Source organism: Sphaerodactylus townsendi, linkage group LG08 (assembly GCF_021028975.2).
Source record: "Sphaerodactylus townsendi isolate TG3544 linkage group LG08, MPM_Stown_v2.3, whole genome shotgun sequence".
NCBI classification, from domain to species: Eukaryota; Metazoa; Chordata; class Lepidosauria; order Squamata; family Sphaerodactylidae; genus Sphaerodactylus; species Sphaerodactylus townsendi.
Genome location: NC_059432.1, coordinates 38,687,621 through 38,705,073, shown reverse-complemented (window position 1 = coordinate 38,705,073; position 17,453 = coordinate 38,687,621). Strand labels below are relative to the sequence as shown.

Here is a 17,453-nt window from a genome sequence, read left to right as displayed (position 1 = left end):
CCATTCCTTCTCCCTAATAACCACTGCAGCAATCCACCCATTTTGTTTCCATTTTATACACAAGCCCAAACATCAGATGTGGGGTTGGGAGAGGTGTGGTTATTGTGACCAAGCTAGAGGCAGAGGTATGGTTGATCCAAAGGACTGGACTTCAGCAGTAGGCAGAGGGTGAAGTTGAGTAATTGCTACACTTCATATTGGTTCAGTAATTGGTTCAGTAATTGCTACACTTCATATGAAAGGTAGAGATGGAAGAGATGGACTGTAGTGAAACATGATAATGAGGAACCATGTGGAAGAGTGGTTAAAATGAATCATTTTAAACTATCGGCATCAGATTTGTTTGTATTTAAATCAGATTTGCTTTAATTTTTATTGGTGATAATAAAGAACGAAGGAAAAGTTCTCAAATGATGGAAATATACTGTATACCCGGTGAACATACATTTAGGCACTGTACATTTTTTTAAAAAATTCATTGTTTGATTTTTTTTACCACTATTTGAGAAATAGAAAGAATTATCAATGGGGAACTTGAGTTAAATCTTTGGGGTGAGCCGGTTATCAAATGTAATTAATAATAATAATAATAATAATAATAATAATAATAATAATAATAATAATAATAATAATAATAATAATAATAATAAAAAATCTATGTAAATAATCTGTTACTTGGTATGAGTTGTAGCTGTGGACACACACCAAAGAAGCACACACATCAGGGTGTGAAATATGCAAGATGGATCTAATTAAGATTATGGGAGAGATTTACTTGTTTCAATTAGATTAATCCAGCTAAATAGTTTCACGACAGTGTCATATTGATATGCTACTAATCTGAAACTATTCAACAATGATTCTGTGCTTTCAAGAACACCCAGACTGAATGTATTAGAAATTTTAAAAACAACAGCAAAGGAATTCAGGCAGGACGTGATAGGATAGTGACTATGTCAAACAGTTGGCTCAGTATAGCAGCTAGTAACTGAGTAATTTAAAAGCAGCTAATTATTTCACAAGGTGATGAGTGTTTTGCAAGGTAAGTGGAAATTTACATTTAATGCAACATTATTTGCTGTTTTAAGAATCCACATTTTAGTAGCAACTATTGCTTATCTATAATTCACACACAAAGTATGTTAAATATTAACTGAAAAGCTTTTGATTTCTCAAGTGTTGTTTATTATGGACCAAACTCTTCCCTGAAATGAACTAAAAAGAATGTATGTACAACATTTGAAAACATCTTTCACACAACACTAAAGGGTTATAGGAACCAGTCTCAAGACATTAATATACCTGAAGAGTAAAAACAAACAATGCCTTTCTCTCCACAATTTGAACTAGAACTGGTTGTATTCTAATGACACACACACGAGGCAACTGGAAGCAGAAAAATAGAACTCTTTCTGGAATCTGCCATGTTATGTGGACAGCTTCATGCTGTTTCATACCAAGATAATGAAACATAATCTGTTGATGTCTACACTCATGTTATTGGGGTCTTTCCTCCAAGGAGCTTAGTTCCATGCACATGGTATTTTTCCTTCTGTGCCCTCACAACCAACTTAAGAAGTAGGTTAGGCTAAGAGAAAGTATTAGCCCAGGGTCACCCAAGACTCAGAATATCTGTTAACCATGTCTAACATTCTACCCACTATACTACACTGGATCATGGCAGTGAAGATAATATTAATTTAAGAAATTTTATATGCCGCCTCTCCAGAGAAAGTGCTCAAGGTAATAAATAATGTTCATATTATTCATGTTTTTACAATCTTAGATCCTTTATTGCTTTTTATGCTGGTTATGAGTACTACAAGGATAAAGGAATAATTTAGTTCAGTCATAGAAGAAGAGACAGTCATTTTGAGCTCCACAGCAAACCTTCTCAATGTGAGCTGACTCGCAGCATGCAAAATTATAGGGTTACATCCAATGGAAAATCTCACCGTGGAGTCGCCGCTTCTGACCTTACCTCGGCATTCTGTCTTTTGCCCCAGAAATCCTCCTCAAGTGTCAAAGGACCTTTGCAAACAAACTGCACCAAGTCTGATGCTGCTGCAGTGAGGAGGAGGGAAGAGATGAAATTAACCCCTCCTTCTGTTAGCAGATTGCCTGGGTGGGAGGAGGCAGCCATGCTGCGGTACATTTCGTTTTATGAGGATCCTCAGAACCAGATGTGGGGGAGGGGGGACAGGAAGCTGCTGGGAGAAGGAGCTGCAAGGAAAAGTGTGCTATCCCAGCATCTTCCATGGGCTTTTCTGCTGAATCCAATTTATGACAACCAAGTTAGACAACCTGTTCTCCACCCGGAAGGAGATGCAATGAGTGACAGAATGCTATGGTGAAGGATTTATAAGTAACAGTCTCTTTCCATAGGGGATGTTTATTCAAATATATTATTTTCCTCCAGGTTCTGTAGCTGACGACTGAAATCAAACAATTTTTTAAGCTCAGCAAAACATGGCAAGAAGCTCCTCAGTTTTGCCGTCACAAAAAGTATTTTTACCTTTAGCTTCGTTTTCACCATCTAGGACAATCTGAAACGCTTCAGGAGCCAGCGCAAGGCCGGCATTCACCAACAAAGATCGTTTTTTCCTCACGCTATCTTTCGGTGTTCCTTTTTTCGCCTTCACATATAGAAAAATAAACTTTTATATGGTGGCAGTTGATGTGGCATTTAACAGTTTAAAAAAATAACATTAAATATGTGGTTGGAAACCCTTCCTACAAGATCCTAAAGGTGGCTCATAACAAGATCAAAATGTTAACCAAGTAGCTTCATTGGAAACAATCCAAACATCGTATAGAAGAAGCACATAAAAGTTCAGATAAACCAACCATAATCAAGTGATAGTAGATTTTATATCAAAATTATTGTTGTGTCCAGGGATGTAGGTATAGATTTTTTATGGGGGGGGGTTCAGGGGTGTGGCCACGCCCCCACCAGTCCCTGAAAGGCATGGCCACGCCTCCCCAAGGCCTCAGTACTTATAAAAGCCGCTCTCTGAGGCCAGGGACAGCAAACTCCCCTGCCCCGCCCCCCGTCCCCCCCACCGGCTGGGCTCCTTTCTGCCTTCTCCTCCGGGCAGAGGTAGTCCCTTCTGGCTTCTCCCCCGGGCAGAGGTGTAGCTAGGGAAAATGGAGTCCGGTGCAAAAACTGTGCCCCCTGCAGGCCAAAAATAAAAAAAAACACTTTAAAAATACAAAAAACCCACAAACGGGGGGGCGAAGCTTCGGACATGTAAGAGGGGGTTGAACCCAAGAAATTTCCTCTTACCTACATCCTTGGTTATGTCTAAGAATTCCAAGATGTGTACATTTAACAAACGTTTCTCCTCAAGATTGTGGAGACTGCTGCAAAATGATACCCATTAATCAAATCCCCTAAAACTGTGGTGGCGAACCTATGGCACTCCAGATGTTCATGGACTACAACTCCCATCAGCCCCTATCAGCATGGCCAATTAGCGATGCTGGCAGGGGCTGATGGGAATTACAGTCCATGAACATCTGGAATGCCATAGATTCGCCATCACTGCCCTAAAATATGCCGGGGCTGCGGCTCTCCATTATATAAATTCAATATGGCACTTCGGAGCTGAAGAAGAATTTGTTATTAACTCAAGCAATATCTGTATTCAAAATAAAGTAAGAAGCTATTAAATTCGATATTCTTCAATAAATTCTCTGGCTGTTACCTGTTCAATCATCAAACTTGCTTGGTCTTCCATGCGTTCTGGTGACTTGTACAAAATGGTGCTTAAATTAAGCCGATGGAATGCCATTTTAAGGTATTCACTGTACTGTCCGCTGTTATCAAGGTAGATGGCTTTTTGCAAATGTTCCATGGCAGCCTCAATTCTGTCTTCCTTTTCTTCAACACGGGCAATTTCCATATGAACTTGACAACGTAATTGAACCATCATGCTAGGAAACGCAACCATAACCATTGTCAATTAAAATAATTTAAAAACTTCTACACCTAGTTCTTCTTTTTTTTTTAACTTATGCAAGGTATAGCATATGTAGGATTTCTCCTTACAAGAATTGGCAACTAAGAAGTCATAGAGTTCATATACCAGAACTGTATCTCAAAGCATATTAGCAGTATAGGATGCACTTTGGGAGTCATGTTAAAGAGCAATCAAATGGAGATTTGTTGTGATGGATGTGCTTGTTTGTTATGCTTTCTTTGCTCCTCCTCACTTTTTCTGACAAAGTTTTCTGATTCGAGGGACCTACAAACAACCTACAATTCCTGGTGATGTCTGAACACAGGGGCTTAGGTAAAGTAGAGAGGGAGAGGCCAAAGCAATATCACTACACTGGCATGACATCTCTTGGATTTGTCAAATGATCTCATTTCTGGGTATTTGCTAGAAGTGATTTTATGCCATTGGCACAATGTCGCTTTTCCAGTTTTTTTCCTCTGTTGCCTCAGCAAGTGGCAATGAGAAGAGAAGAGGGAGGCAGTATAGTCTCACTAAAGTGGAGTTTGTTTGCTTTCCCAGTCCCCTCCCACAATGTCTAACCTTTGGTTAATTCCAGTTTAGAATGAGCAAACTCTGGTTTCCCTAGGTCCTAGGAGCTTTCATTCCAACATCATGGCTTGCAGAAAACCAGAAACCTTAATTCCATGAGGGGAAGAGGATGGAAGGGGAGGAGAGATAACAGGTGGGCATGGGCACAGTGAACAAACTCAGTTTGTGCCTATTTTATCAAATCTTTATTTACGGCTTATCGTGACACCTGAATGCTTCCATGATTTGCAAAGCATCCAGGAAAATAACATAATACATAATATCCAATTTGATTTTCAGATAAATTTGTTCAAGTTGCACAGGCAATCTATCAGAAACAGGCCCTACTGTAGTGATACCTCAGGTTCAAAGCATTTCATGCAATCAGACTGGGGAAACAACTCTGCCTGGCACACTTGGAAGCTGTTGCCAATCAAAGCAGAAAGCTGCGTGCTTGATAGATCGTTGCTCCGACTCAGTATAAGACTGCTGTTTGTATCACAAGTTTGTACTCAAATTATCTAGTCCTGTAAAACAACACATTAGATTGCACATAGTGCCCCAAGTTACCTGTCAATCTTTTCCAGAATTTCAGCAATAGCAAGCAACGATTTTCGTACATGTTGTTGCAAGTTGTGCTGCAGCAGCGGTAAACAGAGATTCCATTGGGTAGTGCAGACTGCCTGAATAACATTTGAGTCTTTCAGACGAATTGCTCGATTCAAAATCATATCAAGTTTCTGTATTACTTTTAGTTGATCCTACAAGAAAAAAAACCCTGTATTTGACACTGATAATCGAAAGAACGTTCTCTGAACCCAATCCACAGGATACCATGTAATCAGGATAACAAGTTCAGGTGACCTCTCCAGGCAACAGCAATAACTATACTCCTATAAGAGCTGTGCCTTTTCTCAGGTAGGTATATTCACAGACAGCTCCCTATAAGGCAGAATTCCCAGTTTCTGGAAACTATTTTTGGATACTCCTCCCTGCTCTCTGCCCCCGGATAGAAGAACATTTTCTTAGCATGATGCTTCAGAAAAGAGGATGGGGAGGGTGCTAAGATTTTTTTAAACAAAGCAGTAACCATTAAATAAAGACAAATCAAGGAGCAAACATACCTCAACAACACTTTTGGAATAAGTTGCAATTTTATCCCCAAGTTTCTGAACTTCATAGTCACATTCCAGGCATTCTACTTCAATTTGTTTTCCTTGGTCCTAATAATAGAAATAGAGTCACACTTGGTTACAATTGGATTCTGATGCCTTGAGCTGTTTTCATTACTGTATTTGTCATTGGAGGAACAGGGGGTTGCATGCACTCACAAGTTTTATTTTACACATTATCAAAAATGGCTGGGTCAGCACATTGAGTGTCCATTTTCATGAATCACCACAACCTCGAAGACCATTTGATATATATGGAGACTGTCTGTTAACAGTTATGTGGGCGAGTAATCTTGCTGCCTTCCTTTACTCTGCTTTTACCGGTGTTTAAATACCAGTCTACTAAGGGGATAGGGCAAGGATAACTACTGCCCCAAACTCCACCTTTTCCATTTTCAGCCAGAGATCAGAACACAGGGCTTTATGGGAAGACAGGGATATGAGGGCTCAGAACTGAATATAGTGTACCACACTGTGGAGGGCATCTGACTCACTTTGAAATAATAAGCATTTTTATACCCTGTTCACTAACCCAGCTCAAGATGCTTATACTGTTTAGACTCTGTGCACAGCTGTGTACCACAAGCACAAGTTCCCATCATTAAAAGTATGAATGTCTCATTTAGGAGTAAATATTTATATTTTCAGTGATGCATTCCCCTTAGTATTTGCAGTTGATGCTTCTAGGGAACAGTGCCTCCCAAAGCCTCTGTGTTTTCTGCACCCCCCTCATGGGTCCCTGCACTGCAGCCACCCCCACACACCATCATTAGGTAAGTGGTAGCGCAGGGGGTGTGGGGTGTAGTGTGGAGGCCCGGGGGGGGGGGGCGGAAAATGCGGAGGCCGCCCTGTGTGCAGCTTTGCCCAGCTACGCCTCTGGTGTATGGGGTGTTATTTCATGTACAAAAGGAAGAAAACAAACTATAATGACAACTTAAAAAACACAGCAGTGAAGAATGAACAGAACACTCACTTTAATCTTAAACTTCATTAAGTCAGATAGACATGCAAATGCAACAGTTATGCTGCCTAATTTCAGACAGAGACGAGCCAATTCCAACAGCAAAGAAAATCTGCAAAAATAAAAGGAGACACAACTACCATAGACTTGCAATGAATTTTATACACAAGCAAATTGCTTATTTATACTGAGAATTAGTGTGGTGAAATTATGCGCTATGATCTAGTAGACCCTGGTTCACATCCCCACTCTTTTTGTGTAACCTTCGGCCTGTCATATTATGAACATACTCTACAGGGGGCTTGTATGGATAATACTTAAATAAAGGATCATGTGACCTGTCCTGATTATTGGCCAGACTGCAATAAATAACAACCAATATTGATGTTTTAAAAATAGAAATGAAAGGAGCTCCCAGAACATTAACACACAAAACTTACTTTTCATTAGCACTCAATTTCCTTCTATTATCTTTCAAAAATCCATATATATGATTCAACTCTGCATCAGCTGCTTCTGGAATCTTATTTGCATCCAGCTCTCTGCAATTATAGTACAGTAGTTTAACAACTTAAGAAAAAATATCAATTGCTGAATGTGAAATCTACTCCACAATCCATGTTTCTCCTTCATCAAGACATTCTATGAGCAGAATATTATTCAAAACTAAAATATTTAAAATAAGCCACAAGTTAACTACTTTTCTTCCACTAGTCCAGGGGACTCTAATCTTAGCCAGAGGACACTTTTGGAATTTTGAGGATAGGTAACAGGTGCCACTACAAAATGGCTGCCACAGATGGCAATCACAAAATGGATGCCATGGGGGTGCTCAGCCAAGTTTGTTGGGAGGTTCCAAGTCAAATATCCTCCTAGGACAGTGGTGGCAAACCTATGGCACGGGTGCCAGAGGTGGCACTCAGAGCCCTCTCTGTGGGCACATGCGCACAGAGTTCGTCAAGTGGGGGGAAATCGCCTCCCACACACGCACATCTAGGCTGGCCCTGGGCCGCTGGACTTGATGTGCGTGCACCTCAGCAAGCAGGGAGGACTCGGCTGGCGGGCCTGGTGCCTGTGCTCCAGGTGACTGCTGCCCGGGGGTGGGGGAGGGCAGAGGGGGCAGAGAAGCTAGAGAGGTGCAGAGTGGCACATGTGGGACTTGCTAGAGGCTACAGCAGGCTAGCCCCTGCTCGAGGGGGTTATTCAGGTTAAATTGCCACATTGGCACTTTGTGATAAATAAGTGGGTTTGGGGTTGCAGTTTGGGCACTCGGTCTTGAAAAGGTTCACCATCACTATCCTTCTGCAGACAAAAAGGTGATGCCTCTTTATTCAGGAGCACTTTCTGCTCTGATTATGCTGAGGAAAACCAGGAATGTTTTTTTTTTCCCTTTGGGGAAGAGATCCTTTGTTGAAGAAGCATAGAGGTGTCAGGAGCACATCATCATAATGGCTGGGGAGGTCACACTGGGGATCAGTTCTCTATTTGTTAACTACTCATCTGGCCATTGCGGAAAAAACGTAACTCAGGCAAGAAAAAAGATTTTAATGAGTACATGCCAAATGTAACTAAGGAAAGGGAAGATGAATTATTCTCACTCTAGGTGCATCTGTTTTGTTTAAGTCAGGATTGCAGTAAGTCATTACCTGCTTATCTTGAGGTGTACAACAGTTGCCCCCCAGGGTAGCAGGGTAGAACAGCAAGCTATACAAGTCATAAATGTATGTAACTGCCCAAACATTACTACTGGATGCACATACAGCTGTGGAGCAGGGGGAGGAAATCGGCTCCAGCGCTACATGGCAATTATTCTGTCTTTCCCTGGATGTAGCCTATACTAGTGGCATTTTTTGTTTGTTTTTTCTCTTGGCTCTCCATATCCCAACCCATATCCAGAGATACAGACACAAGATATTCAAGTACAATACTTACGCTTTCATTGTCAGAATTTTATAAATGATTGTCAGATTGATCGAACCTTTAATATCATCTTCTATGGCTACAGGGTCTCCCAGTCTGTGACGCACCTACAGATAATTACAATAGCTGCATCATTGCTTCCAGCACAAGGATGTATCAGCTGAGAGCAAGATGATTTATGAAAGTTTCCTAGAGTCTTTCATTCATGGCAACTGATGTTGTATGCTGTTCCCTGACTTTCTGTATATTATGCACAGTTGAACCTTTAAACGAGCAACTTAAACATCAGGCAAACTATCCTCAACAGTCACACCCGTATGAGTACAGCGAATTCCAAACACAAATAGAACACCCCCGCTTTCATAGGTTTCTGTATATAGAGGATGGCTCCTGCACTGTGGCGAATAGGCAAGGTTCCAAACAGTGATCATGGCACACAAACATTAAACAGTTGACACAAATATCAGCATTTAGGAAATAATCTTCTACGTCAAATTGCTATGTATTCCCTGCCATAAAATAAATGTAACAATTCAAAGAATCTGCTTCTTTTGTCTATCCCAAAATGAAATTTTACATTTTTAACAAACATTTCATTCCTCTTTGCTTGCCTATATCTGTCTCCCAACTGTATATTTACATTCTACAAGAGTGCTAGGGACACGCATTGATTATATCAGGGGTTCTTAACTTTTTAAAGTGGACCCCACTTCTATGCTTTCAGGACCCACTTGCAAAGTAAAATCATACTACTTTCCCCTCCCCAACACTGAGTGCAGGCATTTGACATCAGCTAGCACTGAAGAAGTTTATCAATATGGCTAATTCTCAACATGGCCCTATCTATGGATACTTAAATCCAGATACACAGTCTGAGGACAATCCAAAATCTAGGACTATAGCCAAGCTACTTTTCTCAAGGGATCTTTTTGCCAAGGGGCTTGTAACTAAGCAGCATTTAGCAGATTGTACTGGTTACTGTCATTTGACAGTAGGAGAAGCAGTGGCATAGTGGTTAAGAGCAGGTGTACTCTAATCTGAAGAAACTGGGTTTGATTCCCCTCTCTGCCACCTGAGCTGTGGAGGCTTTTCTGGGGAATTCAGATTAGCCTGAATACTCTAACACATGTCAGCTGGGTGACTTTGGGCTAGTCACAGTTCTTCTGAGCTCTTTCAGCCCCACCTACCTCACAGGATGTTTGTTATGAGGGGGAAAGGGAAAGGAGTTTGTAAGCCCCTTTGAGTCTCCTATTGGAGAGAAAGGGGGGATATAAATCCAACTCTTCTTCTAATATGGAATAAGCAAACGATGTACAAAACAGACTATAGTACAATGCTACAGTGCTGTACAGTTCTATATTGCTTTACAGAACAGCAGATAATCCAAACTGCCTGATACAGTTCTTTGAGTTGAAAAATGGCATTGTGGTAAAGGCTGAGTGGGGTTAAGAATTAGTATTGCAGGAGGAAAAATGGCTCAAAATGTTACAATTTACAGCTATCAGTCCAATTTTTAAATTAACCACATTTGTGGGAATTCTATCTTGTTCATCAAGACAGTTGGCGAATTATTTTAATCTAAGAAATAATTGGCAGTTTCCTACCATCCATTTCTGGAAGGCACACTGTTTTCCCATGTCCTTGCACATATCTGCAGCTCTCACTAACTCCTGGAACAACCACTCCTGTTGCTGCAAGGTCTGTCCAGAACACCTTGACCAGTATGCTCATATCTCAGACAGGATTCTCCACCATTACAGTTATGCTGCCATAACATTACCAAAATTTGCTGCAACGTAATTCTGGTGCTAGAAACCTCACATTAAGTGGGGAAAACAAGGACCACAAATTCATTTCTAGGACACTCCAAACCATTCCAATTTAATTGCTGCTGCTAGCTAAACATGCATGACACTTCTTGCACTGCAGGATCGAAGCCTCATCAGGAAGTCCAAAAAGAAACTGCAGACCTCCAAAGCAACAGTGACAATAGAACGTCCACCAGCAGGTGAATCTCACTTTGTGGACTCCCAGAAGGGAGGAGGGAGAGATACAAGAACTGGAAGAACATGTCAGGCCTTTTCCACACATGCAGAATAACGCACTTTCAATCCACTTTCAATGCATTTTGCAGCTATGCAGAATAGCAAAAGCCATTGCAAAAAATGGGGAAAGTATTGAAAGTGCATTATTCTGCATGTGCAGAAGGGGCCTTAGTGGTGCTAGCTTTCTGACAATGTGCAGAGTGCTTGAACAAACTTGCAGTTGTGCTTGCTATTATCATTATTAATAACCACTGTGTCTCTTTTGGCTCTTTCCAGGCAATCCACCAGTAAAAGGTAGAGGACAGGATAGATCCCATTCATAGTTCAGTGCCAGTCATCCGTACTGTTTGCATCAACGGTGTGCATCTAGCTGCTCTGGTGTGGGCTTCCAGCTCTCTCATTCTGGATACATCACAGTTGTACCTATTATGGACATTGCTGTAATAGGTACAATTCTGCTTGTGATTCAGCTTTCTGTCAGTACAACTTTCAAAGGCACAAAAGGCTTCCAGATCAAGAGAATAGGTGACCCCATTTATCTGATCCATATTCATCTGACTTTCATTAATCTGCCTTGTATTCTCCTGCTATCTCTGCCTTCTGCCAGCAAGTGAAGACTTTCTTGTTTCATCTAGAATGCCTTCAATAATTACTACTGGCCTTCCCCTTTGGTTCTGGTGTTGTAGGTATACGTTCTTTTTATTGAATGACTTTACTTTTACATGTTCTTAGCTGTGGAAATTTTTTAATGTTCTCATATTTACTGTCTTGAAAATCCTGAGAGGTTAAAAAGGCAACATTAAAATTTTTGAATTTTTTAAAATTAAAAATTCAGAACTCTCTTGTTGATGCTGTTCAATTAATATTTGGATAGTTTTAGAGCTGTTTTAGTGAAGATAAGGAGATAGGGATGAATCCCCATCCCCTGTTCACTGCTAACTTCAGCTGTCTTCAGCATGGGGTTTACACTGTGAACAAGCTAACAGCGTTCTCCAAAGTCTGAACAGTTGTGTTCTAGCAAGGGAAAGGGGTAGGCTTCCCTGGGCTCACAATCCCCAAATCGCTGCTGCTGCTGTGAAAGAAATCACACAGTCTAAAGGATGAAGTGGGAACATGAAGAAAAGGGCTGCTGCAAGTCAGAGTGATTAGCTTCATGCAGCACAGATGCCTATATGGAAACCAACTAAGCAAAATGATTGGAGTCTAGCCATTTACTATCAGCAACTCATCCCTGCTAATTTTGTTTAATTTTAGCTGTGGTGCATTCCCCACACGGCAAATATAATGGGTGTAGGACACGATACAAACTGTTGAGGGGGGGGGGGGCAAGTCTGCCCCATTTTATTTCCCTCAACCAGGGTTTTTAGAAAAACGCTAAAGCAGTGATCCTTCTTGCAAAACCCTGGGTTAGAGCCGCTCCTGTGTAAATAGCCAGGCAGGAGGTACTTTATTTCCTTCCTTTCCACTGTGCTGTCCACAGTCAGGAATAATCTGCCTGCCACAGCAATATGTTCATTATTGTCCTGCTGTTGCAGGGAGGCCATTTTTCTTTTTAAAAAATTGTGCAAGTTGTGCAGGCGCAGCTACACAGGAGCAGCTGATCATATTGTGGGACGATCGGCATGGCTGTGGGTTCATTTCTGTATGCCTGGCCAGTGACACGTGTGTTGCAAGAGATTTTAAAAAAGAGAAGTGTCTCCATGCGAAGGGGTGAAAGCACAGATTGTTTCCATGGTTTCCAATCGCTGCCTGCATGACACTCATGTGAACAGGAAAAAGGAAAACAGGTTATTTTATAATGACTTCAACCCATTATACATTTGCTGTGAGGAATCACCCTGTGCTTGGGACTCCTTCCGGGAAGGGGAGCTTTACTCCAGCAAGAGAGAGAAAGGGAGAATTTATTGTCTTTCCCCTCCCCACTACAGCCACCCATCCAGCAGAGCTGTGTGTACATGAGTCCTTTGGGCCAGTAGTAAATGTCTAGTGGTTGGACAGAGCTCTAGAGGGAAGATCCCAGGCAGTCAGGATCCAAGCCATGGCATTTCAATGGTCCAATCAAGTCCCTTATCTGTAACTTTCTAACACTGCAACCCTGAGCAGAGTGAGGCCCTTCTAAGTCTGGTGAAATGTCAGGATGCCATTGCTAAGGGGGGGAGGGAAGCTGTGTGGAAGAGCTTTGCTTTGCTTTTTGCTTTGCAGGTGCTTATCTGGTTGGTGTCCTTGGAGCTCTGTGGTTGAAGCAAGCTCTCAGCCTGGACTTTTTCTATTGCTTTGGTTCACATGGGGCGGTGGGGAATAGCTGCAACATATTATCAACAGCTTTGGCGCCTTCTTGCTAGAACTGTCTTTCCCTGTTACTCTCATGTCTTCAATAAAATCCTTGAACCCATCAAGTGAGTTATTGTCTGAACGGGGAGCCTGACATGAAGCCAATGGACTTAGAAGGGTGTCACTCTTCTTAGGACTGCAATGTACAATGTTTTCAACATGAGGGTGAAGATTTAATTCCTAAGTTCTTTTTCTAAACTATTCAAAAGTTACCATTAGTGAAAGTATTGTTTTATATTTCTCTGGAACATTTTGTTTAATAAATTCTTCTGCGGTAGGCAAAAAACTTATGGCATCTTCTAATCTGGAAGCATCCAGGAAACATTCAAGCAACTCTCTGCAAAGTAAACAAAACACAGCATTTTGCAAGATGGTCATAAATTACACACACTATTAAACCATTACATGCTGCATTCAAAAACTACACAACATTGTTTTATTAAAGTACTTGTATCAAAAGTTTTCCTGCCAATTACAAAGAGTTTCGGTTGTAATCCAATTAAAAAGAGTTTTTGGCCATCAAGTCTCAGCTGACTTATGGTGACCCTGGAGGGTTTTCAAAGGAAGAGACATCATATAGAAGCAAATTCTGCTGGTTCTGATGGGACTTACTGTGAAATAAACACCCGTGGATCTGGATGCTAGTAAACATTCTAAAAAACTAAGTAGCAACTTAACAATGGTCAGCTGATGTAAAGATCCCCTTGGGGCAAAGTGTTCAAATAGGTAGAACTAATTCCAAACTAATTTCAAAGAAATAGATTATCTGGATGCACTTCAATTGGCTTTAAATCTGGGTTTAAGAACTCTGGTTGCCTTGTGGAATGATGGATGATCCTGTCGATTTTTTAAAAGTATGGAAGCAAAAAAGTAGCATAAAGCCCAGGAAGTGAAGCCTCACAAATTCACAAAGCGCTCATAAAAAATGTTCATCTCCACAGAAATCTTTCATAAAAGGTGAAAGATTTATACGATCTGAAGAGAAACCAGAGTATTTTTTAAGCCCAGGAAGAAAAGATAATAGAACTGAATGGAGGATAATGAAACCAGTAGAAGGGTCCTCACACCTCACCCTGACAAATGTTCAAACCCTCGCAGGTTACATCCCATTAAGAAATGAGTTGGTTCTGTTCTTGCCAGATGGCACTACTGCTTCAATTATGCATACATGAACCAGCCATACATTTTTTTCTAGGAGTGCGGCTACAGCCACATCAACTTATATAATCATTCTGCACTTGCCATGTTTAACAGAAAACAAAATGAAAGCATCAATGTCCTTTCATAGATTTGTGCTCTGACTCTCAGATATATATTTCAGATAATTCTAAAACAACCTGGACCCAGAGTTGTCAGGAGCCTGCTGATCAAAGAGTGTGTGTGTGTGTGTGGGGGGGGGGGGCTGGGCAGCCTTGTTGCATTTGAACATTTTCTCAATACTTCACTTTGTTGTCTGATGCAATCTCTTGAAATTATCTCAACATAATATGTCTCAGCTCTGCCCCCTAGCCTGCCCCCAGCTGTGCTGATGGCCAGGTTTAAGCTGGTGCAGCTTGGGGAACCAAACCTGCTTCCGGGTCAGTCATTCCCCCCCGCCCCCTCTTTGCCCCCTCCACTGGCACATTTGTCGCTTGCTCTGGCAAGGTGGGCACCCACGTTGGCATGAGCCCACTCCGAATCCTGAAGTCCCTTTGCTTCCCCCAGCACTCCCCCCACCCCCCGGATTGAGCTGCCCGGATTTCTGGGAAATTGTATTGATTCTGATGATAGACAATTACAGCAGGAATGCATATTGCAGATGCAAAAAAGCAAAAATTCTGATATCAATGGATTAGTAGAGAGGATTGGGACTGGCTTTATTTTTCCAAAGACTACTAGAAAAGAAATGGGAGAAACTTGATCAGATAGATTTGTGAGAAAGTAATTTTTAAAATAGAATATCTGAATACAAGATTTCATAATTCCATAAAACATAGTATATGAATGTCTGGTCTGAAAAATAATACTAATAAAAAATAGACAAATCAATGCAGATGGAATTAAGCCAAGTAAATGTGAGCCAGCATTTGACTGGCTGGCACTTCTGGCTAGTTTCATTTTTCCCTTCAGGGAAATGTATTTAGCCTAAGAAGAGCTACAATTAACATCAGACAAACAACTGACATCATTTTGATTTTCCCCATCAACTCCATGGCCTCCAGTTGCTTCACTTGAAAGATCGGTAATCAGAATGCCAACAAAAGAGCAACATGTCTGATCTGTTTAGGTCAGTGGAAGAAGAAATATCCAGGATGAAGCTGGCATCTCTGTCAGTGAACAGCAGGTGTGTGTCATGGAGAAAAGTAACAAGTATGAACAAGTTGCTATATACTGATTTTGGCATATGGGAAAAAAGGAAAAGCAGTCCAAAATAAGTTTGCAGTTGAAAAATATATACTGCATATCTGCAATATTACTCAGATTGTCAGTGGAATCTGCCAAATTGTCAGTGGAATCCAAAGTTATACCAATTTAAGCCCATGAATTTCAACGTGGAATTCTGCATTGCGCTGGTGGAATACTAGTGGAATTCTGCATTGCGCTGATAAAGTAGTCAGTAATTGGCACAGGAAAAGAAGTTAGTCATGAGACAGTATGGTCGTTTAGCCTGAGCTGAACTGGATTAGTAATTTATAAGCCAAAATAGTTCAGGCAGTTTGTTCTCTTTCAACAAAGGATATAAAAATGCATAAAAGTGACTTTGGAAGCAGGCCTAAACAAATCTATTCAAAAGTCCTATTTCATTCAATTGGGCTTGCTCCCAGGTATGTATTCTTAGGACTGCAACTTTAAAATAATAAACATCACCAACATCCAGTGTTAAAAAAATGTTTAGTTCTACCACTGTGCATGTCAATAACTAAACTTCAAATGATAAAATAACACATTTCTTTTTTAACAATTCCTTCATTTACATCTTCTGAGCTCTACAGCTGCAATCCAAACAGCCACAAAATCAAAACAATGAGTTCAGCAAAAATTTCAGCTTATTTTTCCCCCAATTCCCACTCTCATCCCAGCACATGAAAAGCCACATCTGAAACACAGACGAGCCTTGAACCTTCAAGGAAAAGACTGGATAGAAATATTTTAAATAAACAATTCAGTAAATTAACATTCACAAGCAGGTTGGGATGTGGAGGGATTTGTAAATAAAGGGGGAAAAACCCGCTGAAGTCATAATGAGCAAATGCAAGCCCCTACACATGCCTATAGGAACCTAACTACTAGCCCTGACATTTAGAACCTAGGTGTTTTTGTATGATCCAAAGAGAAACCAGAGCAGAAACCAGGTGTTTCAATTCTATTCTTTACCAGGAGTTGCTTTATTCCCTTCGTGTCTTGCAATATTGATAAAGCTCGCAGAAAAGCAACCTCCACGTCGAATTGTCTTATTTTATCAGTTGAATTATTTTATGAAAATATATGCAAAACCAGTGTATGCAGTTGTCAAAGCCCCATACTGGTCAAATGGTCATTGATTGCTACAGAACAGTCCTTCCCTACAATAGCCCAAGAAAATAAGAGATACCCTGCTGGATCAGATGCCCAGTGGTCCCTCCAGTCCAGAATTCTGTTTCTCAGAGTAGCCAACCAGTTGCTTTGGAGGGTCAATAATCAGCGCAGCTCAACTTACATCATGAGTTCTGCTGTCCAGTCCTTGTCTTGATCATCGGCATGATGCAGTGCCAACACAATTCGAGACAGGCTCGGAATCAGAAAATGCCGGAAACCAGGTTTGAAAAATGGCCTTATAATCCTCCAGTAAATAACTGAGGCATTATATATCAAAAAATAGTATCTGCAAAAAAGAGCACACACTGAGATATTACCATCTTCTGAAACAGAAATAGGTAGGAAATGGTCTCTGGACTTTACCGTCCAGTCCTTCCCTCTGAATTACATAGCATGTTCCCTGTGATCAACCTGATGCATGGATGCCAGAAGTTGTACAGGCAAGGTAGCTTATGACCTACCTAGAAAGGAATAATCTGGCTATGGAAAAAGACAGGCCTGATGTCCGATCAGCACTCCCTACACTGCATCATTGCTTGCTCTCACTGAAAACAAGCAAAACCATGCCAAGAGACAGAAGGCTGCACATACACTACAGTGGCATTCTCTCACACTTAGGGCTCAACTTTCCAAAATGGCTGGCCATTGGTGGTCTACTAACCACGTCATCCTAAGCAGAGTTACAGCCTTCTAAGTCCACTGACTTTAATTAAAAGGTGGTGCTCTGCCTAGGATGAAACTTGTAGTTTCCCTGTCTTGCAGAACTATACACACCCTACCCACAAGCTAAACAATGTGCAACATTTTCCCCTGATTATTTTCCTATTTGCAAACAAGGGGAACTATCACTTGCTGTTTGTTTGTATTCTTTAGGCATGCACAACTCGTTGTAAATAAAAAAACAAATACCTAAGTAGCAGTCAAAAACTAATAAATATAT

General features: G+C 40.9%; 1 protein-coding gene and 1 non-coding gene across 2 annotated transcripts in view; both read right to left on the bottom strand.

Annotated features, from left to right (window-relative positions):
- CFAP46 (cilia and flagella associated protein 46) overlaps window positions 1–17,453 on the bottom strand; it is a 117,961-nt gene that overhangs the window by 92,753 nt on the left and 7,755 nt on the right. Inside the window, 9 exon segments of the mRNA XM_048507074.1 lie at window positions 2,516–2,636; window positions 3,708–3,936; window positions 5,100–5,290; window positions 5,654–5,752; window positions 6,675–6,774; window positions 7,103–7,204; window positions 8,595–8,689; window positions 13,172–13,295; window positions 16,635–16,799. Of these exon segments, the coding sequence (XP_048363031.1) occupies window positions 2,516–2,636; window positions 3,708–3,936; window positions 5,100–5,290; window positions 5,654–5,752; window positions 6,675–6,774; window positions 7,103–7,204; window positions 8,595–8,689; window positions 13,172–13,295; window positions 16,635–16,799 (1,226 nt within the window).
- Window positions 13,837–13,953, bottom strand: LOC125438659. The gene has a single exon (XR_007245367.1). It is a non-coding gene; the product is annotated as a U5 spliceosomal RNA (small nuclear RNA).